At 42.7% G+C, this 19,081-nt stretch overlaps 1 protein-coding gene across 3 annotated transcripts in view; it reads right to left on the minus strand.

Moving 5' to 3' along the window:
• The window catches only part of nlgn3a (neuroligin 3a), a 267,704-nt gene that overhangs the window by 9,726 nt on the left and 238,897 nt on the right, over positions 1–19,081 (minus strand). For all 3 annotated transcript variants that reach the window (XM_065249245.2, XM_065249243.2, XM_065249242.2), the window contains one exon: positions 17,138–17,927. In XM_065249245.2, coding sequence (XP_065105317.2) covers positions 17,138–17,927 — 790 coding nt within the window. The remainder of the gene's footprint in view (positions 1–17,137; positions 17,928–19,081) is intronic.

Genomic DNA, 19,081 nt, shown 5'->3' on the forward strand with positions numbered 1-19,081 from the left:
ATTTTTGCAAATCATAAATTGTTACAATAAAAAATATTAACACATGAGATAAGGGGAATCATAGTGGTGAGCATTGTGGTGATAGTTTTTATTTATTGTGTGGCGGCGTTAAAAAAATTTTCATGCAAATAACAATTAAAATATTTTCATAAGAAACCTTAATGTATATGAACTTGATTTGTGTACTTTGGGGTTGGACCTTGCTTGCGTTTCTTGGGTCCGATTTTAAAGCCCCCAAACACTTTCAACGGTGAGGTTGGACGCAGCGATGTCCTCTGCTGGCGTCAGGTCCTGAGGCAGATCCACCTCCCGTTAAACAGCGTGCCCGATTTATGCTGGCAAGCTTGTGATTCCCCCGTCTCCTGACATCATTGTAGCACTTGGCGCAACGATGAAGATGCCATCTGATGAGACAATGGTGGCTATTTCCTCTCACGCCTGTTTAACCTACGCTGATTTGGCGGGTTTCCCCTATCCCCATACAAAACAACTTCTCTGTCTTTGACTGCTCTTACAAGAACGTCGGTCTCCTTGACTGTGAACCGCGCCTGGCGTGCGCCTGGTAAATCCGTCATAATAATAGCAACCCGCCATGGAACTTGCGCCCTTGCGTTTAAAGCGAATGTTGGATAGCGTTCTGATTGGTTTATTTGAGGTTACGTCCAAACCACACCTTTGAATAATGAACCTACTTCAGACCAACCCCTTATTGATTTGCGCCTGGCGCAAGAGTTATTTCTCACACCGGGAAAATAGCAACAGCGCCCAAGATCTGCCCACAAAGTCACTTGCGCATTGCGCTTCGCACTTGCGTTTCAGACCGTTAAAATAGGGCCCTTAAACTGCTTACACAATACACCATCATGAAAGTGTTACTGAACACCGGATGAAAAAGTTACTGTATTTAAATTATAAAAAAGTAAAAAAAAATGTCTACATATAGAGTGGTTGAATGCCTAGATGTACATATCTATGGTATACACCCAAACGTGAATAATATCACTTGGACAAGCATTACTGACAAATGTATTTATAACTTTTTTTTAGCAAGGTAATGAATATTAATGCATTATTACAATGCTTTGACCCTAAAAAATGCTTTAGACTGGGTCATTAACTTCATGAAAAGTCTTTTTTAAACACCAATAAATCAAAATGAAGGCAGTACCTTTTACTTGAAAGGTTTATATCTAAGTGTTATTTATTTATATCTATAGGAGGATTCTTTCAAAGACTCTGTTGTGTATGAGCAGACGGTTCGACCTTAAGGGTAATGTTTGTTTTATTTTTAAAAATACAGTCATGACTTACTTTATATTGATTTCGTGATAGTATTATAAACGATAGCAGAATAAATCTAATGAATACGAGTTAATATGATGGAGATGTATGGCTTATTCTTCAGTCTAATTTGCAACGCTTGGATGATCGTGGACACAGAGACACCAGATCCTTTGGGGCATCATAAAAGCATCTGTTCTCACTGTGCCCGGGTCATTTATTCCTTCGAAAACCTTTCTAAACTGAACGCCACTGATTCTGACTCAAGGTAGTGCATAAAGCTTTCATTTAAAAGTTTTATATATAGGTGTTTATAAATACAGAAGGTAGAGTGCACCGTGTCGTGTGCTTTTTCAACTTAAGATTTATACGCTACATTTCATGGCCCATGCACACGACAGGCTTTGCCTTTAAAGACGCAGTCTTACATTAAGAGTTTTCTTATCTTTCTTACCGGTTTGAAGGTCACAAAATGAATGTATGTGGCATAAAACTGTGTGACATTGACGTTTTTTCATACATACATTTTTTCAATACAGCAGAAACTTTAAACTGCTCTTTCTCAAAGTCATTTCAAGATCCTGAAGGCTTTTGTTGGCTTATGTTTTAAAGTACACCCATATTTTATTCCAGTTTTTGGAAAATTTTCCAGTTCCCTTTCAGTCGGTCACTACGACGTCACGTCGTGACCGACGAATTGGGAACTTGCTTAGAGAGACCAATCTGCTTCGTATACTACTAAAACGCCAATGAACTTGGCCTTGAGATATTTGCATAATGCTGGTGCCACCCCGCCAGGTGCCTATATAAGCAGCAGGTGCAAATATGGAATTAGCTTTTTCGCTTCGAAAGCCAACATTATCTGCTACTGAGAAGCTACTTTCTCTTCTGGGAACGGTTGCTGAAGTTGATTGACAAGCAGTACTAACACAGCGGACGCTCACAGTATTCCACGGCTCTGCATCTTTTTTGTTTTGAGTTTAGTGTGTGCGTTGCCTCTCCCTGTGCGCATCATCAGCTGAGCACCTAAAGAGTGATTTCCCTAAAAGAGTGATACGTGAGAGCTCTGTGTCTTTTTAAAGGCAGCCACTCTCTCGTATATGCGGAGATCAGCGTCCTTTTCAGGATAGCTTTTCGCCCGTGCGATCTTGGATGCGAGAAGTATAAGGGCTCCAGTGACGGTCACGAGCGCTGTCTTCGTGCTTAGGCATCGAGCACTCCGAGGCTGCGTTCGTGGAGAGTTTCTGTTCTCTCTGTGAGAGCATAACCTTCTTGGATTGTGGAGACGACTGTCGTTTTTACGGGAACGCTGTCCGCGCCTTTGCAGTGCTGACGTCGCCATGGTGCGGCTGTCAAGCGCTCGGAGGGCACCCTTCGCGTCACCAAGCTGAGTAGGACGGAGGATGCGTCCTCCACCTACCGGCCTTCTCATCCTCAGCCGGTTGAGGCTCCGGTGGAGACTGCAGAGTCGTGTTCTACGATGTCTGCCGAATCCATTGGACCTCCTTCTGGTCCCGTCACTTCTGCAGCATCAGAGGGGTGTCCAATTTTTCCTCCGAGGCAGAGTCGTTCCGGAGATGGCGGCCGTGCCCGCTCGAGCGGCGGAAACGGTAGAGTTGGAAAGGTTAACCCCTCACCGCCCGAACCATCCCGCCCACATGATTGGTACTTCGGAGCTGCTCGGGCCTCTCGGTCCTCTCCTCCTGTGCCTTTCTTTCCCGACGGCACGAAGAGCTGACGTGATTTGCGGCCGTCCGGCCATTCAGCTTTCACCCCTCACCTCCCTCACCAACGGAGCCGCTAAGGGCGGGGACCCCTTCAGTGGAGCGGGGTGCGTTCCTGGAGGGACCACACAACCCTTCCCTCCCGTGTTTGTAGACAGTCGTCCGGTTACGGACGCTGCCCATCAGGCATGCCGGAGAGGCGGCTTCGGCCCTGCACGCAATAACGTTGCTGCAGGTTCACCAAGGATTTACGAGGGAGGCCGCGACCTTCAGTCGTGCGATGTCCACCACAGTGGTTCAAGATCGCCACCTTTGGCTGTGTCTGGCTGACATGACGGACGCAGACGAGAACAACTTGAATGCTCCTGTCTCACAGACCGGCCTCTTCGGCAAGCCCGGGGAGTCGTACAGCTCCGCTGCGCAGACTGAGGCGATCTCATAGGTCATGCCCCGGCGAAAGAGAGCTGCCCTTGGTCCACCACGCTGGCTCCTCAGTCTGCCTCTCGCCGTCGGCGTCCTGCGGCGGCCACCTCCGTTCCCCTCCTCGGACCCCATCTCGGCAGCGCAGGGGAACCGGTCGTCAGCAGCTCGCCCCGCCCGCTTAGCTGCTTCCCGTGAAATTCGGGAGTTTAAGTGGCCAGTGACGGGCGACCCGGATTGGCAGAGGATCACTCTTCAGGAGATGGAGCTCCTTCCCCCGATAGAGGGTCGGGTGGAAAATCCTTGGTTTGCATATGTTCCACCGGCTGTTCGGCCGGTACCCACTTAACCACACAAGAGTGCATTCCTCTTCCCTCTCTAGGTCTCCGGAGGATCGAGAGAGCCGTGAGCGGGTACACACCAGCTCCCCTACCTCTCCTCTATCGCCAGCGGGTGACCTGAGGAGTCCGAGCTCTCCGCTGAGGAGACCGGACCACCAGCACCCTCATCGGAGTCTGCGCTCTCCGTAGAGGAGACCAGACGACCGTCACCCTCAGCGGGCTCAGGTCAGTGTCACACACACATACTGTAGATGTTTATGCTGTCACAGCAGACGCACCGGCAGTCCCTCCTGTCTCGCTTCGCTGTCCCACCGCGGGTACTTCGGTAGTTTCGTTAATTCTCCTCGTACGGTGCCTGGGTGCTTGGCTTCAGTTCCCAGCCCGTTTCGTTGGGTTTTACGCACGATCCGCCTCGGTTACGAAATCCGGCACACCCAAAATTCTCGGGCTTTCGTTTCACTGTGGTGAAAGCGTCCGATGCACATGTACTGCGTGCAAAAGTCGATCTCCTGTTGGCGAAGGATGTATCGAGACGGTCCCTCTTACCGAGATGATGATGGGGTTTTCCAGCCTTTATCTCATAGTACCCAAAATACGCGGCTGGTTACGATCGCTTTGATTTACGCACCGGCTCTACAAAGGTGTTCTTTTTGGATGATAACGCCGAGGCTCGTATTTCAATATTCAGATCGGTTTGCAGCCTTAGACCTGTAAGACGTGTACTTTATGTGTCCATCTCCCCTCGCTTTAGACCGTTTTTCACTCTGCGTCGTGGGGTGGGCATATTAATACTAAGTACACTATTCGAGCTGTCTCTCTCTCTGCGTGTCTCCATGTGCTAGTCACGGCATTAAAATATCAGAGAGAGAGCGTTGTTCGCATTCTGCTTTTATGTACGTCGACTTATAATAGCCCGTTCTTGGCAGACGTGCGCGAACACAGAGAGTTAATGCTTCGGCATCTCGCTCGTTTATGTCATCAGGTCGACTGGGAAAGAGTACTTTGCCCCGTGCAGAGGATCCTTTTTCTCAGTATGGAAATAGACTCGATCGACTAATTGGCATGTTTTACAAGAGCACGCAACCAGTCAGTTCTGACTTGCCTCGGTTTAATTCGGTGCGCTGTATATCTGGGACTTGTACGCTCCGCTATGGAGATGCGAGGGAAGGATGTATTAGCCGACACGACAACATTGCGACTGTTGCGTTATTTACCGTTAAGGCGGTTTTGCGCTCTCGTCACCTGTCGCATCTCGCTCGTCATCTCCTCCTTTGGAGTCAGAAGCATCTGAGGTCCCTTCGTGCCATTTTCATCCCGGGTCGCTCAATACAGCGGCAGACGCGCTTCCCGAGCTGCGCCCCCGGCGAATGGCGACTCCACCCCCAGACGGTCCAGCTAATTTGGAAGAAGTTCGGTGGTGCGTAGATGGATCTGTTTGCGTTGCCGGACGATACCCACTGTCGCCTATTTTATTCACTAACCGAGGGCAGCCTCGGCGTGGATACGTTGGCACTCAGCTGGCCACGGGGGATGCGTAAATACGCATTCCTTTCAGTGAGCTTTATCGCGCAGACACTGTGCGAAGTCAGGCAGGACGAGGAGAGCCTTTTTATTAATCGTCCGTACTGGACGACTGGGAATTGGTTTTCATAGTTAATGCTCCTCGCGACAGCCCTCCCTGGCGGATTCCCCTGAGGAAGGACTTTCTTTCATTAGGAAGGGGCACATTGGCACTCGCGCCCCGACCTGTGGGATCTCCATGTATGGTCGTTGAGCGTGCGCAAGGTTTAGGTGATTTGTCGCAAACGGTATCTAACACCATCGACGCGGTTCGAGCACCGTCCACAAGACGGGCTTACGCGCTTAAATGAAACCTTTTTCGTCACCTGGTGCTCTTTGCAACGCGAGGACCCCAGAGAATGCCCCATTAACATTGTGCTTTATATCTTCTACATAGGTTATATGGTAGGCTGTCCCTTCACCATTAAAGTTGATATCGCCGCTATTTCTGCTCGTCACTCACTTATCAACGGCAGATCAGTTGGCCAGCATAATTTGGTTATTACATTTTAAGAGGCGCTCGCAGGCTAAACCCCTCGCGCCCTCCCTCTATTCCTCCTGAGACCTGTCCATGGTGCTGAAGCCCTTCAGGTCCCCCATTTCAGCCTTTGCAGTCTGCGAGTCTGAAGTTTTTGTCAATGAAACTCTGACCCTGCTAGCATTGGCCTCCGTGAAGAGAGTAGGGAATTTACATGCATTCTCTGTTGACGATTCGTGCCTTTAGTTTGGTCCTGCTGTCTCTCTGAGACCCAGACCAGGCTACGTGCCCAAAGTTCTCACCACTCCCTTCAGAGATCAGGTGGTGAGCTTGCAAGCGCTGCCCCCGGAGGAGGCAGACCCAACCGTGGCTTTGTTGTGCCCCGTACGCGTACTGCGACTCTACGTGGTTCGCACGCAAAGCCTCAGGACCTCAGACCAGCTCTTTGTTTGTTATGGTGGCCAGCAGAAAGGGAAAGCTGTCACTAAGCAGAGAATGTCTCATTGGATAGTTGATACTATCGGCCTGGCTTATAATCTTCAGGGTATTCCTTGCCCCTTTAATTTGAGAGCGCACTCCACACGGAATGCCGCCTAATCTTGGGCTCTTGCTCGTGGTTCCTCGCTAACAGACATCTGCAGAGCTGCTGGTTGGGCGACACCTAATACGTTCATTTGATTCTACAGTGTTCGTATCGAGCCTGTATCCTCTCGTGTTCTTTCCTCATCAGGGGGAGCACGGAGAGCAGTCTCGCAGGTCGGCTTGCAGCCTCCAACTGACGCTTCATAACTGTGTCAGTATGGAAGGCCTTCAGAACAAAAATGCGTAATGGTTTGAATTGTTCTTCCTCCGCTGCCTTGGCAGCCTTTGTTGCGAAGCAATGGCTGTCAGCCTTTCACTAGCTGTATCCTCGCGAACCTACGTGTCTGGCTCGGGCTCCACATTGTGTCCCACTGGGTTCCTTTGTGAGTATTTTCAGTGGGGTTAATCCTACTAGCCCACGTTTCCCTCAGCAGAGCTCTGCTTTGCTTACACAGCCACGGCTGTCTTTATTCCTCAACTACGGTTGACTTTCGCCCACCATTAGCCCTTAACGGGGTGGTGGCTTCCGCAGCGTTCCTATACCGCTCAGATAGGTTGCTTCCCAGTCGCTGGCACTACTGTGGGGTTTAGGAACATCTAGTGCCCGGCCTTCTGCCTTAAAACCTATCTCCTCCTCCTTAAGTGGAACCGGAGGGCTTTACGCAGACACTGGAAGAGGTCAGCCCCTAGTGGCGTTTTGGTAGGGATTCCCAATTCGTTGGTCACGACATGACGTCGTAGTGACCGACTGAAAGGGAACATCTCGGTTACGGATGTAACCCTCGTTCCCTGAAGGAGGGAACGGAGACGTCACGTCCCGTCGCCACCGGGCTGCCCCCTGCTGTTTATCGGCCGGTCTCATTCTCCCGGCTTTCTCAGCGAAAAGAAGCTAATTTCCATATTTGCACCTGCTGCTTATATAGGCACCTGGCGGGGCGGCGCCAGCATTATGCAAATATCTCAAGGCCAAGTTCATTGGCGTTTTAGTAGTATAAGAAGCAGATTGGTCTCTCTAAGCGAGTTCCCAATTCGTCGGTCACGACGTGACGTCTCCGTTCCCTCCTTCACCGAGATGTTTCCTAGATTTCTCCAGATACATATCGCTGCATCTTTCGATGGATGTCCACTAGATGCGTTTGGTTTTTGTATGTTTTTTATGTATTCTTTTTTAAAAGTTACAAAGTAGACGCATACACAAATTAAAACCTCTACACTGTAAAAAAACATTGCTGCCTTACTGTACATTTTTTAGTTGAATCAACAAATCATGTCAACTTACCATTATTTATCTTGACGAGAGACGATGAAGTTAAAAAATGAAGTTAACTTCTTTCAACTATATTTTATAAGTTATAACAACTTATCTCTAGTCAAGATAAATAATAGTAAGTTAAAATGAGTTGTAAATATGAGCTGATTAAACTAAAAATTTTAAGGCAGCAAAGAATTTTATACAGTGTAGTGGACACTCCAAACCAAAGATGCGTTTTTCAGGTTATGTAGGGGTACTGATAATAAACAATGCAAAAGGTCTGCACTCTGAAACTTTATGAATCCTTTCCCCACCACTGACGAGATATCTCGTCATTCAAGAGAAAACATTTGCATAAAAAAAGTGTTACTGATGAGGTTTTATTGTTATCTGTAATACTGAAGCAAAACATTATTTATTAACTTTACACTGTGTTTATGTTTTGATAATCTTTCTGAATCTGATCTATAACAAAATGCCATTAAAAATGCAATTTCAGTTTTTTAAAGAAAAATACCCATATTTAAGAGTTTATAAGCAGAGAAAAAAAATATAGATAGTATCTAATGGTTTTTCCCGTTTTGTTTGTCTGTTTGTTTGTTTATTGTTTGTTTGAAAGCAGAGGATCTGTTGATATATTTGTATGCTTATATATTTTTAAAAGAAAATTTTCCTGGAAGTTTTTTTTGGAAACTTGTGAAAATCACAAAAAATGATGGCGGCAACTTTTCAAAAAAAAAAAAAGGCTGGCGGTGAACAGGCGATACAAAGACAAAAGTTTCGTCTTGTTGTCTTCGTCAGTGACAGTTATGTGACATTAATAAAGAAAGTTTCAGATTGCAGACCCTTTGCATTGTCTATTTTAGGACAGGTCTTAGCACCTATAATTGGGAGAGCGCATCGAGAGATGTGATAGAGGTATTGATTATACCATTATGTGAAAGAGGGAAGGGAGACACACGCTCCGAAGATGGGAAGTGTAGTGGTAAAGGCAAGCGAGTTGGAAGAAGGCGAAGAAATGAGCAAGTACAAGTACATTTCAACCTCCTATAACTCTAACATTATAACATCAGAGACTTACAAGCACAACTCTTTATTGCCTGAGATTTTCTACACTGTAGGCTCTTCATAGCTGCTGTGCTTTTGGCGATATACTGTTTACTTTGCAGTAATAATCTCTTCAGTGTTCAACATCAATTGCAACTAGGGTTGCAAAATTCTGTGAATTTTCAAAGCTGGAAACTTTCCATGGGAATTAACGGAAATATATGGGAATTAACAGGAATGTATGGGAATTAATGGGAATAAACTGGGAATTTTAATTAATTGCAAAGTAGCCTATAACAGGGAACTTAGATGTAGGTAAAAAATCTTGCAGCATAATTTTGTTTTAAAAACAAGATTTAATGCAATTTCAGTTGAATTTTTACCCTGCACATTCCTCAGTCACATGACATGCATACAGCACACTGCTTCCTGAAGGGTCAATGAGGCCACACCCCCTGCAAGTACTTGCATTCTTCCATAATATGCACAGATCAAATCATGCAAACAACATAATAAAAATCCCACATTTTACTAATGGAGAAAATGGAGAATTCCCCTCCATTTTCCAGGCCTTGACTACCACAGATACCACACTTGCTGCATTTGAGCCCAAGGACTACAACAAGTCAAGCGAATTTTGATGAACAAACTTGGATAAATATTTTCGATCTATGGAATTATAGTTTAACTAGCAAATACCAAATGTGTTTATACAGTAGCTAGCTATCCAGTAAATCAGATATCTAAATGTTATGCTGCGTTCAGACCAGCCACGGTAGAGGCATCAAGCGCAATAGATTTCAATGTTAAGTGAATGTAAAGAGGCGTTAACGTGTGTCTGTAGGTCTCGCGGCACGAATGAGGCGTTTAGCACGGTGCGGTAGATGCGATTCCGCCTAATTCGCGCATCTAGTGCGAATTGAGCGTTGCCGCAGGAAATGCGATTGTTAAAAAAAATTGGAACTTTGGAGCTCTAACCAATCAGGAGCTTGCTCTAGTAGTGACGTGATTACAGGAAGCAAGCTGAGTCGCAGAAGCCCCTCCCATGATGCGAATTTCCGCGTGAATGTCTCGATAACTAGAATTTCACACGCGGCTTTCAAGCGAGAATGAAGCGAGTACACTCAAAATGTTCAAGCGTCCAACTATGTGCGGTAGACGCGAATTTGTTGCCTCAATCGCGTCTGGTGTGAACCCAACATAAGGCAGCACTATTATAAAAACTATAATAATGTTTATTATGCTTTTGTGTTACTCAATGAAAGAATCAATTCGAGTTCTACTTACACTTAAATCAGTCAAGACGACCTTTTTTAAATTTCTATTACCTTGCATGCATGCCTGCTTATTACCAAACAAAATGTTTTGTTTGTATACGATATAGTTTATATAAATTTCTAAAAAAAATTCCAAATAATTCCCATAAATTCCTGTTAAGTTTCCAATTTAAAATATTTCCAAAATTCCCAAGATTAAGTTCTCATGAAAAGTTTCTTTCTGCACCTTTGCAACCCTAGTTGCACAAATATAGAAGTCTATACATCAAAACTTTCTTTAAGTCTTCTCTGACAATATAAACATGAGATGAGACAACAATTTCTTCTGCTGGTGTTTAGCTGTATACAGGGGTGCAGCAGCTTTCCTGCAGATTTAGAGATGTTGAGCCTTAAAGCATCTTAAATTAATTACAACATTACACCATCACACCCGGTGAGATTTTCTACACCAAGCCGAAAAGAGGCAGTGATTTTAAGGTGATGGAGGACACTGACCCGTGGGCACTCTTCATTATGAGTTGTATTGATCGGCCGGGTTAGCAGAAGGATGGTCAACATGTGTCCAGACTGCAGTCCAACACCGATCTCTCTGCTCCAGACTGATGATATTTTAAACCTGCAGCATCACGGAGGTCCTCAACACATCCGGGGCTTCCATATCTTCTCTAATACAAATCCGCATATTGGGAACACATTACATGTCTTGTGCGGGATACAATTAAGTGGGTTGTGAGATTGTGTTCGGGTTACCTAACAACTCTTTGAGTCCCAATCGGACTTGCGGTAGTCTTGAGAGAATGAAAGCGGGCGGATATACGAGAGGCAATTTAGCTGTGAGCCAGGGTGGCAAAGGTCAACTGATGTTCAAGAAGCTTTGTTTCTGTCTGGGTGTAACGCTAGAGGAAAACTACTCATTAAGATGCATGGTTAAAATTATTATTTTTGTTTTCAAAATCACAAGGCGGATATGAGCAGACACTGTGGGTTAATGAGCATCTGCTTACCATTCAGATGAAGTAGAAGCAATAGAATTTCAATGAGATGAATGTCGATAAAATTATGTCAATAAAATGAAACGTAGCACGCGTCAAATCATTTCGATTTGACAAACCATTACAGTCAAGACGGCATTTGTGCACATAAATCCTATTTGTGAATCATTGATTACTGATTACTAATTAAGCATGATTTGTCCTTGAAAGCCATTGAAAACACAAGAGTTTCCTACAGAACGTCTGGATTCTTCTCAGCAGGACTTGGCATTTTCTGAAAGTGGCTCGTGTTCTTGTTACATGAGGAAAGATGGAGAAAACCGGGCAGACAAAAGGAAAAGCACAGTATTCTGCATTGTCTCGGGCTCAGCACAGCGTGAGGCGTTTGACTGAAGGCTGTATGACACAGTAAAGAAATACAAAGGAAAACAGCATTCAGTCCTTCAACTGCTAATACTACAAGCTCTATAGAAATGTAGACAGAGACATCTGATGCCCGGTTCTGCAGTCTGGACAAAGATGATATGCTGCTATAATTCAGTTATCAATTGTGATGAAGGTTCTTGGCTTTTGCTTTGTTTCAGAGGACCACTGCTCATTGGAGAACTGAATTAGGTTAGGAATCCATTATGCTGTGTATTAACTGGGGCAGTCCAAGTGTTGCAAACCAGCTGAGAAATTTTTTTTTTTTTTTTTGAAAAACCTTCAGTCTGAGTCTAAAATGTATGATATTTACATATCTATTGTACTATTATTCTTCTGACAGTTTTGTTGTTTAACATTAGGAACAATGAATTTCATACTATATATTATTTTTTATTATATATAAAGATAACAAGAACACCACACTTCTAGTGATTTGTCCTGATACATATTTTGAACAAGCCCTTTTGTTTTCATAAAAAATATTAAACCTTTTTACGTTTGCTGGTCATTTTAATAACGAAGTTAAAGGAAAACATCACAGTTTTTCAATATTTTACTATGTTCTTACCTCAACTTAGACGAATTAATACACACACTTATCTTTTTTCAATGCACTTAATCTTTGTAGAGCGTGTTGTAAATGTGTTAGCATTTAGCCTAGCCCCATTCATTCCTTAGGATCCAAACAGGGATGAATTTAGAAGCCACCAAACACTTCAAAGTTTTTCCCTATTTAAAGACCTCTACATGAGTAGTTACACGAGTAAGTATGGTGGCACAAAACGTGGCCATTTTATAAGAGGATAAAAATGAGAACTACACTGAAAAAAATGCCCAGGTCTTATGCCCAGCTGCACTACTTTCTGAACTTCAGCCAGCTCTTTGTTTCCTGTCTGCCATTATTGGACAAACTGATTAATCCAGGTGTGTCTGATTATTGTTGTTGTGACTACTGAGGTCAGGCACACCTGGATTAATCAGCTTGTCCAATAATGGCAGACAGGAAACAAGTAGCTGGAGGAAGTTCAGGAAGTAGTGCAGCTGGGCATAAAGCCTATTTACTCATTTTTTTAAGGCAAGTGGTCGCAATCAATTTATTTAACGTGCTATTTTATGAAAAAATAGAAATCCAAAACAAAACAAAAAACTTTTGTTTAAATGTAGCTTAAATAAATTGATTGCAACCGCTTACCTTAAAAAATTGAGTAAATTGAATTAATATTTTTTTCAGTTTATATTGTATGGCGGAAGAGCACTTAAGGGCTCGTTATAGTTGTGCATAGGTCCTACGGCGGAGCCACGACGGCGTAGGTTCAGTGCCGCTTTTCATTTATACTTTTGCGTCGTCGTCCACGTGTAACCACAGTAGCAGCGCGACCGTCAAAGAAGAAGAAGCTTGGCAAGTTAACCCACAAATGAAGAAGAAACAGCAACTTGTCTATGATTTGAGAAGACCAGCAATGATGGAAGTAAATAAACAGCGACTTTTGTTGCAGTTTGAATTAAATCACTCCTCAACTTGGCCATTCTTTGTTTTCACAGTCGCAAATGGAAATACCTATGACGCAGTTTTTTTAACTGACGGGAGGGGTTATGGTGGACCAATCACAGCGCTTGCGGTCCGTGTAGAACTGACGCGCAAGTTAAACATTTTGCGAGGTGCACGTCAGGCTACGCAGAGCTACGCACAGGCTACGCACAACTATAAATCGGGCTTTAGTTTGCAGCACTATATATACTGTGGGTGCTACTCAATTCTTATTTGTGCATCCTTGTTTCCTTTTCTTGCTTCCTTTTCTCGCATCTTGCTCCACCCTCCTAGGATCCAAGGGAGGAAAGACGCAAGGACTGAGGAGACAAACTATTAAGTGAAATGATATCCACTTTCCTTACTCTCTTTATAATGTTTTTTATCTGTTATCAAATAATCATATGCATTAAAACCCCCACATATTTAATAAAATAAAGTTAAAGAGATACTTGACTTATAGTTCATATCCTTACTACGTTAAAATAAAGACATTATTAAAAGTGCTGTAAAATTAATATATTTGTCAATACCACTAATCATTTATATAGATTGGTGGTTTATACATAAATATTAAATATACTGTCTGAAATGAGTCTACATTTACCATAATTTAATGATTAATAGCAAGATTTATGTGTGTTTAATGACGTGACGATGTGACGATGTGAAGGGGGAGGAGATTTTTACGTGCGTCAGGTTTAGTTGATAAAACACTTCCGCATAGGATACACTTGTGTATCCTCGCTCATGACTTCTTATAAAGCCTCCTAACTCTCGTTCCTCGCCTCCTTGTGGTGCAATTAAAGAATTAAAGTGGAGCTCGATCAGTCTCCGCGTCGTAGGATGTAGGACGTAGGAGCGAATAGACGAGGAAGCATATTGAGAAGCACCCTCTATATATGATTAAATTGTTTTATGGTTTGAATCATTTACCGTGGAAGACCTGTATATTATTATTACTGTATCTATCTGCTTACATTTAAGAAATTAATTCTTTTGGGTTATGTGCGATCATTGTTTACTTCTGTAGGTAGCTTCGATGTCTCTAGCTATTTTTCAATCTTTCTTATTATTGGTGGCTGTTTTCACGCCTTTAACTGCAGTGACAAAAAACAACGACACTCTGTAAAAACCATGAAGTAGAATTGAGCTCAGGGGAGAGATACGCGCTGTTGACATTCAGAGGCACAAGCTCAATGTAATGCTTTGCATACATGTATCTGTCTCTGACAAGCGTACAGTGTAGGGAGATACCAGGAAGTGTAATCTGGGTCAACACATACAGAAGCTGTGAGCGTAACAGTCAGTGTGTGCTGTAGTCCAGCTGTATCCCAGCATGCATCAGTACTGAACCGTTTGCTGGTTAAGATGGAAGTCATGATTTGTGCATTTCTGAGAAACAGAGGTTCTTTATCCCAAAATCCTTCGCTCTTTAAAGCCAACTGTTATGCAGTAATCCCCTCACAAAAGTGGCAGAAATAAGAGCAATATCAGTAATATCAAATGCTACACATCACTGAAACTGATTCTGTCATGTCTGCTGAAAAGGAAGCCATTAAATGAGTGACTACAAGATGATTTGCCATGTAGTAATACTTTTTACATGACTGTATTTCTGATAGGATGCTTTTAAATGGCAGATAGGATGCAGGAGTCAAAACGTTCCAGACGGGTGAACTGTTTCTCTGAGAGGATTAACAATGGGTTTTCAAATGCAAGATCCGCTTTATCTCTTCACATCTGAGTCTACCCAAGAAAGCTTCAGGGTTTTTGAGTTATAATTTACATTAATTCATGAGATCATACCCATGACGTTACTAAATCTATCAAACATCGAGTGGTTAACTGATTCATGTCCAGATTGCGTTTGTCTATGGCACAGGCTGTCCTGTCTCAAAGGCTATTTTCAAGTTAAATGAAATGATATGTCTCTCATCAAACCATTTTATGTTCCCTTAAAGAGCTTAACTGAGAAAGTTCGGCTGAAGTTATCACCACATTGGAACCATTCGAGTTTAATGTACAAATATTAAGATAGCCTTAAGATAATTTGACCATTTCTGGCCAGATGTTTTTTGAAAAGTCCTCATATATGCTTCCAGATTGTAATGAAATGTCCAGTGGCACTCAGTGTATCACATTACTAGATCGACCTCACGCACAAGTAACAGAATAATTTAGATATGTCGGAGGGAGGGGGGTTTATGGTGATGGGTAAAAGTGGAGAAGTGACAGCATGACCAATCAATTCTTCTCTGTACCAGCGGTTGTCAAATTAGATTTGTGTTGTTAGACCTGATTACAAGCACTCATCATCCAGATCTATAATGCTTTGTGCTCTGGGCAGAATTGAGCATGAAGGAGAGGAGGTGTAGTTGGGCGGGTGGTCACCTGGGAATTGGGGTTTGATCAATACTACAGAGGGACACAAATGTGGCACGTCCCACTGATCATCTTCTCTATGTACAGTGTGCAGTGTAAAGATTATTATGCTGTAGACTCCTAACACAACCAGCAAAACTGGTATGCTATTATACTTTCACTTAAGACATTTCATGTTGATTGAAGAGCCAATTTTTGGGATTTGGGGATTATCAGCAGTGTCTAATAATATGTACTTAGCTGATTTAACGGAATTGGCACTGCAGATGTAAAGAAACACTCCCACCCCATATTTAGATTAGTGGTCAACCATTATGCATTTAAAGGGTGTTTCAACTTAAACTTTTTTATAGATTCTTAAACTACAACTTTTTTCATGAATTAAATCTATTAAAGGATTAGTACATTTTCTTAAAAAAAAAAAATCCAGATCTCACCACCATGTCATCCAAAATGTTGATGTCTTTCTTTGTTCAGTCGAGAAGAAATAATGTTTATTGAGGAAAACATTGCAGGATTTTTCTCATTTTAATGGACTTTAATAGAGCCCAACATTTAATACTTAACTCAACACGTAACAGTTTTTTTCAACGGAGTTTCAAAGGACTATAAACGATCCCAAACGAGGCATAAGGGTCTTATCTAGCAAAACGATTGTCATTTTTGACAAGAAAAATTAAAAAATATGCACTTTTAAACCACAACTTCTCATCTATATCTGGTCCTGTGACGCGCCAGCGCGACCTCACGTAATACGTCATGACAACAAGAGGTCACAGAGGACGAACGCGAAACTCCGCCCCAGTGTTTACAAGTGTTGAGAAAGAGGATCGTTCCTACGTTGTTGTTTGTCAACTGATACTAATTAATGTCTTTGTGTCAGTTTATTGTTTACAAGGGTCCGCAAATGTGCGTTTCATATATGTAACACGTGACCTTTCTACGTTACTACGCATTTACGTGAGGTCACGCTGGCGCTTTTCAGGGGCGGACCTGGACGAGAAGTTGTGGTTTAAAAGTACATTTTTTTTTTTCTTGTCAAAAATGACAATCGTTTTGTTAGATAAGACCCTTAAGCCTTGTTTGGGATCGTTTATAGTCCTTTGAAACTCCGTTGAAAAAAACTGTTAAGTGTTGAGTTAAGTATTAAGTGTTGATGTCTATTAAAGTCCATTAAAATGAGAAAAATCCTGCAATGTTTTCCTCAAAAAACATAATTTCTTCTCGACTGAACAAAGAAAGACATCAACATTTTGGATGAAATGGTGGTGAGTAAATTATCTGGATTTTTTTTTTTGACTAAGAAAATTGACTAATCCTTTAACATACATACTCCTACAGTGGTGGCCGAGGACTTCTTTTACGATGGATGCGAATTAAAAATAAGTGTTTGGAGTGTCATGTGTGTTTCTCGTCATGTCAAAATGTATGTTAGTTGCGTCATGTGAACCATGTGCATCATGCAAAATACATGCAAGTTGCACACACGTCAAAAGGATTTATGATAAAAGAGACGATCACGTTCACAAAGTACTCACAAGACAAAAACTTTGGTTAAACATAATATTAAGCGATTATCTGGCAAACCTGGGGTGTGTTTCCCGCAAGCAACTATGGTCGCAAGTTTTGTCGTTATCAATAGAAGAATAAAAAAGTCACCGGCCGCCACTGCACACCTAAATACCAGAAATAGTGCAGAAAGATAAGAAAACTGCTGGCTTTTTATTGGTAACCCTTGTCTCTCTAATGACAGGGCAAATTAAATCGTATATTGCTACAGAATCATGCAATTCTGTTATTGCACACATCCCAGACTTTGCATGTTTATGTATATAAGCACTTACCCAGTTTTGGCGAAGTTTGTCCAATAGGTCATGACGACGGCACTGAGCATCACATCGTTTTTGGAGAAGTTGCAGGGGAAGAGGTCTGTTGGTCCAATCATGGGGATACCAAAGACGTAGGGGACCTCGTCTCCGTGAGCTGCGTCTGACCAGGCGGGCTTCATCAAACTTTGGCAGTGGTGGTAGAAGGCGTAGAAGTAGGTGGGTGAGCCGTAGCGGGCGTGAAGATCTGCTGTTACCACCGAAGGCTCCACCCACTGATGATCAGTAAACAGGGCCACCAACGTCTTGCGGCGCGTCTCAGGGTTGTCTCTGTCGGCCCAGTCTGTGTACATGAACTTGATGGTCTCTCGTAGAGTATCCTTTCCCTCTGGGTAACCATATAGACTGTCCACGAAGTCCGAGACGGAGAAATCGAAATCGTTGCCCGAGACACCATCTTCAGAGTCCACAACGTTCTCCACAAATCGCAGGCCCTCGCCCTGGTTGACGCCCAGCATGATGTCATAGTTGAGAAACTCGCCCTGCTCCATCAGGATCTCAGGGTCATCTGGAATGACATCGCCGTCAATGACTGGTCCAAAGGCCACGTGGTATCTCGCCGGTTGGATGTCTTGTTCGACCAGCTCGCGAGCACTCTTCTTTCTCAGGCAATCCACCATGTCCAGTGTGTCAAGCACATTACAGCCCACTTTCTCCGCTAGATGCCTTGTGTACTTAACCGGCTGGTAGTTGACGGCCCAGCTGGACAAGGCTGAGCCGCTCTGGATTATGGCACGATGAAAGAGTCCTGCAGCAATAGGAGAAAAAACATTTAATGCATTTTTGACAAGGGTTAGATACAGCAATGATAAAACATTCTATTAACATTTCCTGGCCCTTATTTCAATTGCAAGGAAGTGCAATTACAATTCATAGAGACTGAAGCTTTAAAGTTTCAGTACATTAAAAAAGCATCATAGAAGTGGACTTATTTGCTGTGACAAGTCTTCTGAAGCATTCTACTCAAAAACCAATGCAATAGAAAAACGAAATCATTGAGTATTAGTCTGTATTCAGTTGATTTGTTCACATTCACATAGGGGCAGTTGTAGCCTAATCCTAGCCCTTATGTGTTGTTGGGGCCATTTTTGGCCATTTTTGCAATTTTTTTGTCTTAATTTGGCCACAACTTTCTCTGTGTTTCAGCAAATGGAATGATTTTTGGTGACAAATCTTATATTTACACATATTTTAAGAAAATGCTTTGAAATTTTTCAAAAACTTAACAATATACCGTGGGCAAATTTACTACCCTTATGTGTTGTTAGCGGCCAAAAAAGGCCACTAAATTAAACTGCTGTAAAAATTTATCGGATGAAATTTTTTCACATTTTTTTTGCATAAATCTGTTAATCAACCTCAGTACTGATCAAAACTACCAAATGTTTGCAAAAATTCCATGATTTTAACTCTTTCATTGCCAAGTTTATAAGTAGTGTCACTGATTTGGGGAAAAAAAACACACAAAATGACAGATTTTCAATATAAAACGTGACTGTGGACTGGATTTTCTTTTACCTTTTTTACAGTCTTGGGCATGCCAAAGATTGGTAAAAACATTGGCTTTGATGCATTTTTAGTTTTTGTGCAGCATCAGATTAAATTTTTTTCTCCCTCATTTATTGTTTGTGGCCATTTTTTCCCCATTGACTTCCATTATAACAACATTTTTTGATTGCTGAGCCATGACACCTTATTACCATGCATTCTTGATTCTTTGTGCCTTTTCCTTTTGCAAAGAGGTAAAATTTGTCATTTTTACTGTTGATCACCATGTGGCACCATTAACCCTTTAGTAGCCTGTGCAAAAAAACAGAGCATAAATTCTGGTCTGTACATTGAGTTATATGGACTATAAAACCATTGTGTGTGTACGAGTGTGTGTGTACGAGTGTGTGTGTG

Source organism: Paramisgurnus dabryanus, chromosome 16, assembly GCF_030506205.2.
Source record: "Paramisgurnus dabryanus chromosome 16, PD_genome_1.1, whole genome shotgun sequence".
NCBI lineage: Eukaryota > Metazoa > Chordata > Actinopteri > Cypriniformes > Cobitidae > Paramisgurnus > Paramisgurnus dabryanus.